General features: G+C 41.0%; 3 protein-coding genes across 6 annotated transcripts in view; 1 reads left to right on the top strand and 2 right to left on the bottom strand.

Annotated features, from left to right (window-relative positions):
- The window catches only part of LOC109484160 (nucleolin-like), a 39,772-nt gene extending 37,006 nt beyond the window's left edge, over positions 1 to 2,766 (bottom strand). For 2 of the 3 annotated variants that reach the window (XR_002141062.1, XM_019787388.1), the window contains exon 1: positions 2,582 to 2,766. Coding sequence is in view for 2 of the 3 variants with exons in the window: in XM_019787388.1 (XP_019642947.1) it covers positions 2,582 to 2,617 (36 nt within the window). In the remaining variant the exon portion in view is untranslated. The remainder of the gene's footprint in view (positions 1 to 2,581) is intronic. The other variant, XM_019787389.1, reaches the window with a different exon arrangement.
- An 845-nt stretch (positions 2,767 to 3,611) lies between these two features.
- On the top strand, positions 3,612 to 8,700 carry LOC109484147 (CMP-N-acetylneuraminate-poly-alpha-2,8-sialyltransferase-like). Of its 2 annotated transcripts, none has more exons than XM_019787372.1 (7): positions 3,612 to 3,851; positions 4,782 to 4,901; positions 5,230 to 5,388; positions 5,780 to 6,016; positions 7,030 to 7,232; positions 7,627 to 7,879; positions 8,311 to 8,700. In XM_019787372.1, the coding sequence occupies exons 2-7, from the start codon at positions 4,786 to 4,788 to the stop codon at positions 8,618 to 8,620; spliced, it is 1,278 nt and encodes a 425-aa protein (XP_019642931.1). In that variant the 5' UTR covers positions 3,612 to 3,851; positions 4,782 to 4,785; the 3' UTR covers positions 8,621 to 8,700. The 2 variants fall into 2 exon arrangements, with proteins under 2 accessions (XP_019642931.1, XP_019642932.1); XM_019787373.1 differs by having other exon boundaries at positions 5,825 to 6,016; positions 8,311 to 8,660.
- A 1,584-nt stretch (positions 8,701 to 10,284) lies between these two features.
- The window catches only part of LOC109484165 (vacuolar protein sorting-associated protein 13D-like), a 58,770-nt gene continuing 55,668 nt past the window's right edge, over positions 10,285 to 13,386 (bottom strand). The window contains 3 exon segments of the mRNA XM_019787393.1: positions 10,285 to 11,903; positions 12,322 to 12,446; positions 12,916 to 13,094. Coding sequence (XP_019642952.1) covers positions 11,805 to 11,903; positions 12,322 to 12,446; positions 12,916 to 13,094 — 403 coding nt within the window. The 3' untranslated portion in view covers positions 10,285 to 11,804.

The following is a 13,386-nucleotide window of genomic DNA, read 5'->3' as shown; positions in this document are numbered from 1 at the left end:
GTACAAGAGACACAGGTTACCCGTCAATTTTGGTAATTTTCCGGGGGGTACGTTTATTCCGGGGGTATGTTTATTTGATTTTGAAGATTTGTCCGGGGGGTACGTTTATTCCGGGGGGTATGTTTATTCGGCAGATGAGGGTACTTCACTGTTTTGGAAATCTGAAGCTGTGTGTGGTTCAGAAGACGTGGCTGCATTTGCTTCATTCCATCTCTTGTTCTGAGCCCAAAAGATTATCTCTGCCCCAACACCATATCTTGTTCATTCTCCTGTCTTAATTACGTCTCAATGTCTGATGCTGTGATTTTTTAGGATTGCAAGAAATGGCATAGAACTGTTCACAGAGAAAAGAGAAACAACTGATGTGAGCAAGCCTGAAGGGAAGAACTATGTCTATTGTTACTGTCTATGAAGAATCTGACAGATTGGTTTTGGAGATGAAAACCAGTACAAGTTACCAGTACCCCTAAAAGGCTTGTCATGTAAATTTGTGAAAACTTGAGTGTGCAAGTACATTGTGTACTCTGAGTGGCAAAGTGATCCACCTATATATATATGTTCTGTGGTTGAACATGAAAGGGATATGTATGATAATGTACATTGATATACATGTTGTCCTGGCAAGCTGCCCAATATGATGATGTACATGTACATGTATAATCGTAACAACAAGGGTTGTGTAAACTGATTATGTGTAATGGTCACAAGGCTTATATATGATTCTATATTATGCTTTAAAGTGTTATGTAGGTATAAAGGTCACAGGGGCAATTTACGATTATGTATAATGGTCACAAGGCTTATACATAATCAGATTGCTTGACAACATGGTGTATTCCACATCACCTAAGGTGCTAGCCCAACTGCCGGAAAATTGTGGTGGATAGGTAACAGTGAAAATAAAAACACTTGGAACATTCTAAAACCTATAGTGTAGAAACCTCAGAGTGTCTTCATTTGGGGTACAAATAGAAGTCTTAACCAAGATACGTTGCTAAGTAGACTATACTATCTGATCTCTACTATCTTATCTCATAGGTCTATATAGATATTGCCCGTACTGTACTGTTTAGATAAAAAAAAACACTGAAATCAGTTTGTTTACTATTCCCTCATCCCTAAAATGACTGGAATGTTCCTGGTAGATAATGCTGTTTGACAGAGAGGTGACAAAAGATTTATGACTTGTTAATAGGGGAGGGAGGGAAAGAGGCGGGGAAGTGATTTTCTGCCTGACAAACACTGTTGACAGCAGCTCTGTAAGTAACCAATTAGATCACAGTGATCTGGTACCTGCAACATTGTAATGTATGATTGTCATGGCCTAAATTTTAGATTTGAGCCACTAAAAACTGAAAAAAAGTATCCCTTATAGGCAATAACTTGATACTGACTAAGGAACTGTATAAATTTTGCCTCAAAATGTTTTCATTACCTATGAATTATGTACATGTAGACGATGTAGTTGAATTTACCCTAGAAACACAAATTCTGCAAGATATAGCATATGTTGGCAACTTGCATTTAGCTGTCACTGCAAAAAGCATAAACTCAAAAACTGCAAAATGAAGCAGAGGCATAAAATTATGAAGGGGTCAAGGTGCCCGGATAAAATTATGAAGGGGTCAAGCCACTCGGATAAAATTCAGAAGGGGGTCAAGCCACTCGGATAAAATTATGAAGGGAGTCAAGCCACTCGGATAAAATTATGAAGGGGGTCAAGCCACTCGGATAAAATTATGAAGGGGTCTAGCCACTGGGATAAAATTATGAAGGGGTCAAGCCACTCGGATAAAATTATGAAGGGGGTCAAGCCACTCGGATAAAATTATGAAGGGGTCAAGGTACATTACTTGGATGAAATAGAAAGGGGGATAAAGCACTTGGATGAAATAAAAAGGGGGATAAAGCACTCGGATATTCGGATGAAGTAATGAAGGGAGTCAAGGCATTTGGATAAAATCGTAGAGGGGGATTTGAGACAGCAGCAATTTATACCTCTTCCACCCCCCCTCCACATTTATTTTTTGGAACAGCCCATTGTTTGTTGCGACCGCTCGGTGCCATACCGTAGCGGTGACTTTTGTTGTTTCAAACCGACCTGCGAACTGATCAACAAACAATACATTCGACTTCGCACATGGCCTGTGCAACAGTTTGCCGGCCAGGAGCGGAGAATCTGAGCTAAGATAAATGCGGAAATAGCGGAAGTTGTTGGTAGGGAAAGCCTGCGCTGCCGAGCCATGTTTGAATGAACGAAACCTAAAGCACACGAAAAACAACACTTTCTCAGAAACGCCGGCAAGAATTTCTCCAAAATCGCCGGGGTTTCTCCCGTTTTTTCTCCACAGCTCTTCCACCTACCGACCAAAGAACACTTCTGTGGTGAATTCTCGCTTTAAAATGCTAACGCGGCGGGTAAAAACGGCAAATACGCCGGCGAAGATGTGTGAAAATGAGAATATGAAAGGCGCTCTGCGAGTAAAGCCACCCACGCTTACACTGTGGAGCCTACACAAAGCGAACCTGCTGTTTTCCTCTCGATTCAGCCTCGTACCGACGAGAAAAACTCGAAACCTACCTTAGCTGTGGCCACCATGGTGTTGTCCCTCTTCATTGCTGGTGCTTCTTACGGCCATTGTGATAGAAAACGGTGGGATTCGGTGAAAATTTGGGTGAAATTTGGGAGAAAGTGGCACAGAGACGGACAAAGGCAGCAGCACCAGACGCGGTAAAATGAAGTAGGCGACTAATGACCTGACGTCACGGCAAACCGCCCTCCTATTGGTCACAGTTACCACGTGGTTTGACTTGGCCAGACGTGCCTACAAGTAGTAGAGTATGAGGGTTTCGTACGTCGTTGTCAGGAGGAAGCTACATCAAAGACGCAAAATGCTTATAAATAGAGTGGTCAACAAGTAATTCGACACCAACAAAAGGCTGCCTATTGGTGACCGATAACACTTAAGTAGTAAGTCAAAGTCATGCTGGATACAGTGGTGAATAGTGCTAGTATTGATAATACCATTCGTTCGAAGTTTCTAGCATTTTTTGACATGAAATAGGGATATAAGGTTCTTAATGTGGAATTTTAAACTTTGTTTATTCACAATCTGATAGATATCTACACGACAAAGGTTTCCGTATACTAGCCACTTTCCTCATGGCTGCAGGGACTGTACTTTCCGCATGATGGCATTGCGTCAGAAATACAGTCCCAAAAGTAAATAATTAATATTGATGAAGGTTAGACATCCAGGTAGTAATGAGAGACACGAAAACAAGATAGATTTGGAAAACTGTCGTATAATTTATATTTCAAACCATGGAAAAAATAAGTCATGTTAACCTTGGCATCTTACAAAAATGCACATATCGTAAGGATATATGTTGACTGCCTTGTCACCCACAAGCATTAGCAACGTAATTAGCCAACAGTGTACCACCCAAGAATCTGCTTTGATATTACTGGTAATAAGATTCGCATGTAATACTAGTACATGGCTGAAAGCACTGCAAATCGTGCTATAATCGCTAGGTAGTGCATGGAATGCTGATTTACCCGTCACATACTATTACTAGTGAGGGGGTACTGAACTGAGAAACTGTCACGGTATTAAAAATTTCGAAGTTAGCTAGCCCTGCACGTCGGGATAATGCTTTAGATTTTACCCATGTATACTGATTCAATTTTACCCTTTGTCAACCAAACCTGCCCGGGGCACCTTCTCACAGTCTTCACTATAATCTGAGTTCATCTGACGGTTCAACCGGTTTTTGTTCAGCAAGGTGCACAGAGTGACCGAGAAGACTGAAGAATCGGCCCAACAACATCGGCTATTCACACTATGGTCAGTTTTCCTATTACTTTTTTGGGCTTAACTAATCTCCAAGCAGGTCTTACATACTGTATACGGTGGCATAGCCTGGTTACCAAACCTATTATATTGAATGAATGAAGACCTTTATTGTACATTTGTGTTCTACAGAACTAAGTACAGGTCGCATGGGTACACAACATGAACATAAACATATACATTACATACATATGAACATATAAGAGTGTAAGTAAACGTCTAATTTCTATTCTTTTCGGCTTCATTTCGCTTAGTAGTGATTGTATGGATATATGCGGCTGTGAGATTATCTAGAGTAGGTTTATCAAAAATTAAAAGGAATACAAATTTCTCTTTACTTGTCAAATATCTGAAGAGGGGAAATTTACTTAATACATGGCTAAAAATATTAGTCTATCTCTACTACTAGTATGCAGCTCCCGATAATAGCCTATATGATTGTCAGTGGATCTTCGGTGGCTAATGGTTATGCTTGGCCTACCTGTGGTCATGGATATACTTAGTAATCTGGTTTACATGACACGTGAACTGAAGCAGTGCAATGTATACGTCACCTTCGTGTTTTGGTGTACTTCCGAGCCAAAAAAAGTATCACTGTGCCAATATGATCATGAACGATTTTGTACTTTTCACGTAATTCCCGTGTGTTTTTGTTCTGTCTTTTGGATATTGGTACTCTTTCGTATTAGGCCAACGTTATTCAATTGTGGATATACTTTACTAGTACTTGGAGCTCGAGATGAGCGTGGCATGCATGGCCGAGAACACTGCAAATCATAGTATAACCGCAAGGTGGTGCATGGAATGCTTATTTGTGTTAGTGGAGGGGAGTGATTTTTCCATTATAAAAAAAGGGGGGTTGATTAGGTCTTGATTTCTTAACAGTGTTGATTTTCATTTGTTTTCATTTGTTCTCATTGACAGCTATATGGCGCCAACTGCTGTCAACAGAAGCTGGAGAATCCCAAGAAATCCACTAAGATGCATGGCGATCTGTGTAGCAGTACTGGCAGCGTTCATGCTGATATGGGTTATGTCATCAAGGTGACAACATATTTTGTCTAGGAATATAGTAATGAACGCAAAGTGGCACATAGTTTGATCGGTATTACATGTACTGTAATTCACTTTATGTTCACGGTTAGGCCACACTGACCTCCACCTAGAGCTTTCGACCAGTCACTCTAGTCTTCCTCAGTAGACTGACCCAGTGAAGCTTGTCACGTGGCTTATTTGAAGTATGACGTCAACACTGGGTCAGTCTACTGAGGAAGACCAGAGTGTCTGGTCGAAAGCTCTAGATGAGAGAACTTTTGTTGTGTTGGACCAAAAGTTTTATAACTTTAAACATTGTCGTTATGTTAACATGCAGAGAATTGGTTGTACCAGTCATCAAAACGTCACACGACGAGATGCCCACCCCGTCACTTGCCCAGGTCATGAGAACTCAGTCAGCCCCAGACAGAATATCTGGAACCTCGGCGCCGGATTCACCGGCACAGGTTGAAGCAGAATCTTTGAAAGAAGTTAGGTAAGTCAAATTTCATTATATACTTACATACATGGACTAGATAATGTAAATATGTGTCACAGATACAGTAGAATAGCCGAATGCGTACCGGTAGAGATTCCGATTGAGATATTCGCTGAGAAAGTCAGAACTTTTCAAGTTTGATTCCTGCCACTTTATAATTACCAGATCAATGAACTGGCTTGAAATTTACGACTTATGAATGGGAAACAATATCCTAGTAACACAATGACAGCATCCTGATTCTAGTCTCTGTCGAGACCTCAACTCCGACCGGTCACAATGCCGATTCTACCACATTGGAGTCTCTACAGTAATATGCATACAAACAATCGCCGTTAACTAATAAGCAGATTATTACATATTATTTATGTCTTATTTCGACATACAGAGAAATGTCACCACTTAACACGTCAAATCACACGATGCCTACTAGGACCGGAGAAACCAGTACTAGCAAGGAGGTTGAAAACATATTAAACCTCCTTAAGCAAGTGAACACTAAGCAAGCTGCTAGCGCCAAGGAGGTTCAGTCACTTCCTCCAACAACTCAGCCAGACTGGGTATTTGGAAACTTAGCGCCGGATTCGCCGTGGAAGTTTAACGCCACAGCATTGAAAGAAATTAGGTCAGTCAAATTTAACTGCGTATATGTCAGGGGTACCAGAGTATACAGTGTAATTTTACGGAATGCAGTGTAATTCACGGAATACAGTGCAATTTTACTAGTATACAGTGCAATTCTACTATGGTAAAATTGCACTGTATACTACATGTAATACAATTGCACTGTATTCCGTAAAATTGCACTGTATACTCTGGCATCCCTGTATGTAATTAGTACATTTTCATTCATTTGTCCCATATACAATGTACTTTACAATTATAGCGCTGGTGCCATCTTTTTTGTACACCGGGGCTCCCCATACTTTTAGAGAGCAAGTATGGAAGCCTCAGTATAAAAATATGTGCCTATCTAGTTAATTGTCTGAGTGGGTTAGCGTTGTGATCAGGTACGGTTCTGGAAATGTTTTTCGTATCCAAGAGCGTAGATTTGCCCCAGGCACGGTTCTGGATACGCGTGTACTATCCAAAACTGTGCCCGAGCTTGGTTCTGGATACAATAGGTGCTCCATTGGAAATGTGACTTAGGCTACAGAAAGTACATTTCATGGATGACATCCTTCGCAGACTCCAAAACTAATGCGATAGAGTGAAAAAAACAAGGCGGACCAAATAATAAAACAAGGTCCCTACATTTCCAAATTTTGACATCATCATCCTTGTTAAACAAGAAATGATACCTATATTGTGCTACATGTAGGTTTACTGCCAACTATTACAACATCCACTTGTCACTGAAACAAAAAAGTACATATGGTTTTGATTCAGTGATCATCGCATATAAAAGGAATGAAATGCATCACTACATGAAAGTAACAGACAAAACATAAAACAGACCCTTATCTTGTCTCCTCTCTTCATATTTATCTGCCATCCACGTTCCGGCATGGCATCAGACATCTTTGCCTGATTTTTTTCCAAAATCAGGCGCATATTAATGCGCGCGTCCTCCATAAAAATTAGTTATACATGTATATTTACTGTGGCCTTAGGCATACCTACTCACTTGTCTTACAGAAATATCACCGCGGTGGGACTGAACCTCAAAAGTCGTCTGCAGGAGCACAAGTGGGGCAACGTCACAAAACCCGCACTTCCCATTGGTCACTACAACGCATGCGCAGTCGTGGGCAACGGCGGTGTTCTCCTGGGCAGCCGCTGTGGTGCCGAGATCGACTCCATGGATTACGTCATCAGGATAGACCTTCCTGTGCTCAGAGGTTTTTCAATTTATTTATTTAAATTCTTAAAGTTACAGTATTGCAGAACACTTTATGAGGGGAACTGAATCTCACTGTCTCTTCCAAGTACAGCTATTTAACACTAAAATTACAAACCACTAACATCACTAATCACGTGTAAAATGTAATATCTTTCATTACAATAATACATTTAAAAACTTGTATAATACTGTAGTAGAATTTTAAAAGCATAGGTAACGTTAGTACATTCTTCAGTCCTCTGTAGATCCCCCTATCTTGACTTGTACAAAAGAACGGAGTTTGTTTCTCAAGCGGAGACTATTTTACATTTATATAATTTGAAAGTTTGGCACGTTTACTCCATATTGATTAATGTTTATCCCTTATTAATACTTATGATGTTGATAAATAGGTTTCGAGAAGGACGTTGGCGGGCGGACTAATATGACAATACTCAACCTCAAAACGCCTCGGCGACTGGCGGAGTCTTCACATTTAAAAAACAGATCTCTCGATGTGTACGAGAATCGACTACAGGACGTGAAGGATTCTGTCCTGCTAGTGGACTACAGAGCGAGAAAATATATCATGAAGGCTTTACCAGTTTACAAGCTACCCTTTTCAGTGGTAGTTACAAAGAATAGGCTGAGGACTGGCGTCATGTCGTAAGTAACATGATTGTCTGTTAAAACATTGAAAGAAAGGGGGAGAGAGAGAGAGAGAGAGAGAGAGAGAGAGAGAGAGAAAGCATTTCTCAAACTCAAGGTCTAGAAGAATAGTCTCTTACTGTCCCTACTTATTAGATATTACATGACATTTACTATTAAGAACTTTGGCCAACATTGTTTCTCAGTGACTATGAGATATTGAAGACGATTTTATTTACATAATTCACCTTCAGTAAATTCAACGTCCACCCAGCTTACAGTTGTTATAACCCTATCATTTACCACTACGCAATTTCTCATTAATTTCGCAAATGTACCAGCGACCTCCAAACTGAAAAGCGAACACAACCCACAAGGCCTATCCACATGCAATGTTGGCGACGAATAACCACCTTTTTCATTTTCTTCCTTCTTACAATCGGAGCCAGGCTTGCATCTAAAATAGCTGGGAGGAGCATGAAAAAGACGCCTACCATCGGTCTCGTAAGCGTGCTGATGATGACGTCCTTCTGTGACCACGCCTACATCTACGGGTTCTTCCCCTTTTTTAAGGACAAGAACAACGTGGCGGTTCCCTACCACTACTTCCCAAACGACAACCTCAACTCTGACCGCAACCCTCCCTTGGAGAACCGCTTCGATGCGTTACACAACGTCGACCAGGAATATGACTTCCACAGGGAGCTACACAGAAGAGGCGCGGTGAAGATGCAGCTTGGTCCATGCGGAAAACGTTGACTCGTTTTTATAGTCTCCACCAGACTCCTTTGCAGGCTGAATAGATAGTACAAATCGGGATGAGAAGGGAATATGATTGGTCAGGAAGGTAGCCGACCACAGAGGTTCAATTTGGCTTCCTCTGGCCAATTATACCCAATTCAGGTTTTCTACTATTTATTCAGCCTGCAAATGAGTCTGGTGGAGACTACGAATCTTACACGATCAACGTTATTGAACGGACTGGGATATTGACGATCAGTCGTTTCATAACGGCGTGGAATATAGTCTATGTACTCTAAATATACAAAAGAACGTATAAAGCTTTAGTACTAGTAGTATAAGGGATTCGTTAAACACAACATGTTGATTTATTCATATACTTGTACATAGACAAGACAAGAACGTTATTGTGCAACAGATGTAGCGGGTACAACGTATGGCAAAATGATACATACATAGTTTGTGGTGTTAACATTCACATATGGTGGTGTTGAGAATATCTAACAGTTCTACTAACTGTAATAGGAATCTGGTCTGCTTCATAAACAATGTATAACAAAAGAGAGACACTAATTGAATGAATGAATGAATGAATGGTTTATTAGAAAAGAAACTCTCGCAGCCTACTGGCTGAATTGCAGATTCCATTACAAGTACTTAAAAGTGTCATTCAGTTATAATATAAAAACGATAATTAAATTTACTATTGCGAGTTCTTTTCGTCGATGCTAGAACCTCTAAAGGCACTGCCGAGCATTCCAAAAAGCACAGACAATGCTAAAGAATATAGAGGGCTGTCACTCGCAAGGCTGCAATTGTCAGACAGTGATGTGGCGACCCTGGTAAAGCTTTTCCCTTACCTGGAAGGAACGGAACATCCAGACTTTATCAGCTGCGGGATTTCATCTGAAGCAGCAAGAAGTCTGTCTGCACGGCTCCACCTGCTGGGCGAACTGAAATACTTCATTATGCAATCCAATAACATCGGAGACGACGGAGTAAGGGCGATTTCAGAGAAGTTTTCCGAGCTGAAAAATCTCAGATTGTTGAACTTTGATCGGAACTCAATAACTACAGAGGGAGGGAGAGCGATGGCTGAACGCTTGGTTCACCTACAGGATCTACGAGAAATCTACTTGTCCGAGAACCAGTTGGCTCTCAGCATTTCTTCACTGGCAAAGGCATTTGCCAACTTGTCGGCATTACAAGTTGTCAGCATGTGGCCCATCACGTGCAATGCCGCATCATTCCGCATGGCGGCGGAACAGGTGCGAGACGCTGTCCACGCGCTTGGAGGGAAAGTATACAGCTCCAGACAGACTTTGTTGTATGATGCCTCTCGGCTCGCAAGTGGAGGTGGCTTACCGGGACTTGGCCTAGCATGGCAGCGGATTGAAAGTGAGCTAATAGTTGGAGTACACATACATGTATCAAACGGACAGTTGAGGGTGTCTGTAAAAATCAGGAAGATCTGATTATGCATTAGATTGTATAATGCATTAGATTGTATTGATGTACAAACTGTAGAATTAGGCCGACTCTTTGAAGAAAGAGTTGCACAACGAAGAACAAAACTGCATTAGGACAGTTGTCTAAAGATATAAACTAAATGTAAGCAGAACACGATGTCGTAGACACAAGAGAAATTACTTTGACAACTACGAATGAAGAGTGGTTTAAACTAGAGTTTACCAGCAACAACTGCTGCTCTTTCACTTTTATTTCTCTCATCACGACCCAGCAGGAATTCTGCTGCCAACCTCGGTGCTATTGCATGCAAAATGATCGAAAGAACAACAAAATAACACAGTAAACAGCTAAACATCGCTTTCACACAAGAAAAAGTCTAAAATTTCTGGCTGTCCCCATTTAAGTCTTCATCAGGTTCACATGACCAATCACGTGAATGTCACGTGACCAATCACGTGTGTGACACGTGACCAATCACGTGAATGACAGGTGATCTTACAGTGATTGGTCAGTTGAACCTGATGAGGGCTGCAGTACAGACAGTCCAAAATTCAGAGATGTTGTGAAGTTGGAAGGAGGTTTAGCTGTTTACTATTTTAACCACCAACACGGTGAGCTGTAGCGCTAATAAAATAACCCACCAACATTTAAAGACAAAGTTTACAGTCCATGATTCCTTTATATTGCACATACCAACAGCAACAATAGCTGACCTCCAGTATTGTTAATACATACATGTACTAGCTTCATATACAACTTATATATACTGGCCGAAGATTCCACCAGAATGCAGGTTGTGACAGCATATTTTGCTAATATATAGCCTGCATATCAGTGAGCTTATCAACAAAGAAATGAACCACAAGAAATTTTACCATTATGCAGTTCACTGTATATCATTTCGTAGACTTAAGGCTTTGACAGTTCAGTACAGATTTTTTTCATTTTTCTGATGGTGGAGAAAAACCTAGATTGTCCCTTACAAATGCCCTACCTGTGCCCTAAGTGTACATATATCACATGTATTTGTCAACAATGTTCCTCCAAAATGATTCTTGAAGAATAAAACCCAGTAGTTTAAACATTTTACATTCTGTACAGTACATTTTGGCGACACCTATATATTTAGTATATGGCATACCAGCTTGTAAATAACTTGTCTCCCAACTGTCACATCATTTTACATCGAAAGGCTTCCAAATTCTGATGTACATGTACATTCGTGGCATACAGATTTACAAATGCCATATTTCAAGAAGACTTAGTCTCACTATAATACTGCACACAGGTCCGTATACTAGACAAAAACAGCAGCAGGGAAAACAGCCCTAATGTTTGTAACACTGATTGTAACTCGGTTCTTCTCCTTAATGTTCAATGTTTACTGTACAGCTCTTCGTCTTACACGAAAGTTCAAACAAGACCATTTTCCACTTTTTTCCCCTCTATCTGCCACTACTGATCAATGGACTAATCTCTACAATGCATGTCAAGGTTGTAGTTCTAAGCCCTACCTGTTGTATCCAGAACCTTGCCTATCTAGTTCTATGCTTGAATGGATTAGGGTTTTGGATCAGGCACAGTTCTGGATAGTCTCCGTGTATCTGAGAATGTAGACACGGTTCTGGATACGCGAGGACTATTCAGAACGATTTAGCACGGTTCTGGAAACAACACTACCCCTATTAGAAGGCCTTAAGGTACTGATTTGTGGCGACTACCCCTACGGTATCTAGTAGTCCCAGTCTAGTGGATCTTCTTCTTTGGAGGGTGGAAGGGTTAACCTGTGTTCATCATACAGGCTCTTAGCATACATGATCTGCTTCACGACCTAAAAAACAGGTGGGAGGGGGCAAAGAGTGAAAATTAGTACTGTAAAATATAATCATCATGATTGTAATTATTGTTCAGTACAATGCATAAAACAATCAAGTTGTAGCCCATTGTTGGCTGGCAACTCATTTGGTTCCATGTACAGACATGTACTGTATACATTGTAGTATTCACTATATCTACAAAATTTAGAACTATGATTGCTATACTCATTTCGCATTTTTAGTTTGACTTACATATGGGGCTATTATTGCCATGCAATGTCAAGTCTCAAGCATTGCCATGTTGCTGTGACATAGAAGCTAGATTTGAAGAGAGTGAATTGTATTTGTTGTCCAAACCTCCTCATGACCTCACCAGAAAACAAAAGGTTTAAAATTCTAGGAAATATAGACCTTTTTCCTTTGATAACTCACCTTCTCTGCTATTTCTTTGGAGTCGCACCTGACGACTGGCCGTTTCTGTGGGTTCTGAGTGGGAGTGGGCACGCCGGCCAGGTTATCTGCCTTCATCGTCACCTCCACATAGTACCTCTCCTCACCTGTCAGGGTACAAACATGCAGCTGATGAGTTACTGTTTACTTCTTTGAACAGCAAATCGTGACATTATGGCATAATGTTCAAAACCACAGCTGACACTGCAGACGTCAAATTTGTTACCAGTAATGCTGCATATCTGAAAAGATGGGTGACATAACAATTTATTCATAATACACATTACAGGCTTTAACGCCCCCTGAAAGTAGTGACAGTGGTATAGCCTGGTGGGCAACATCTGTTGATAGACGATACCACACCACATACAGCACAGGGATGTTAAATTGCTTTATTTCAATACTTGACAATACAGATACACAAAAAAACTGAACCCCAATAACTAATCGTATAATTCTGAAAATGAAAGAAATCCATCAAACCCACATTCAGTTATAGCTGCAAACGACCTAAAACCTTAGCCTTCCTGGGAAGGATATCTCCTTCTGCAGAGGTAACAATCCTCTGGCTCCCACCTGTTACATCTGCCATCCTCCTGATGGGGATACAGTGGAACAGGTCGCTGTAGTTGACCTGTAGGATGATTGCTTCCGGGTCAGGCCCTCCGCGACCCAGGAAGTACACCGCCTCGCTGGACACCAGGCCCTGCAGGAAGTCCCTGTCACTGTGTCTCAGCTGCTCCAGGGAAATGAACCTGAGAAACCAAAAACAAGACCCGATTTATCTTTGACCTGATGTTAAAGAACCCAGCACACCTTTTGAAAACAAGTAGGGACATGCCACGGTGTGCGATGGTTTAAAAATAAACTACTATCTGCAAGTTGGAGATTCACTACAAATCACCCGGTTGGAGGTCTGGCAAACCCTCATCTCATATTAGCCACTCCTGAAGCTTCATTGCACTAGTACATGTATATTGATAAAGAATCATGCTTAGCCTCAGCCAAGGATGACAAAAGACAACATAAAAGTATGATATCATGTAC

Source organism: Branchiostoma belcheri, unplaced genomic scaffold (genome assembly GCF_001625305.1).
Source record: "Branchiostoma belcheri isolate BF01 breed outbred unplaced genomic scaffold, Haploidv18h27 scaffold69, whole genome shotgun sequence".
Lineage (NCBI taxonomy): Eukaryota > Metazoa > Chordata > Leptocardii > Amphioxiformes > Branchiostomatidae > Branchiostoma > Branchiostoma belcheri.
This window is presented reverse-complemented; position numbering and strand designations above follow the sequence as displayed.

Coding starts and splice junctions, on each gene's coding strand:
- LOC109484147 (XM_019787372.1), top strand. CDS start 4,786: ATGGCGCCAACTGCTGTCAACAGAAGCTGGAGAATCCCAAGAAATCCA. Junction 4,902..5,229: donor ATATGGGTTATGTCATCAAG/GTGACAACATAT, acceptor GTTAACATGCAG/AGAATTGGTTGTACCAGTCA. Junction 5,389..5,779: donor GAATCTTTGAAAGAAGTTAG/GTAAGTCAAATT, acceptor TTCGACATACAG/AGAAATGTCACCACTTAACA.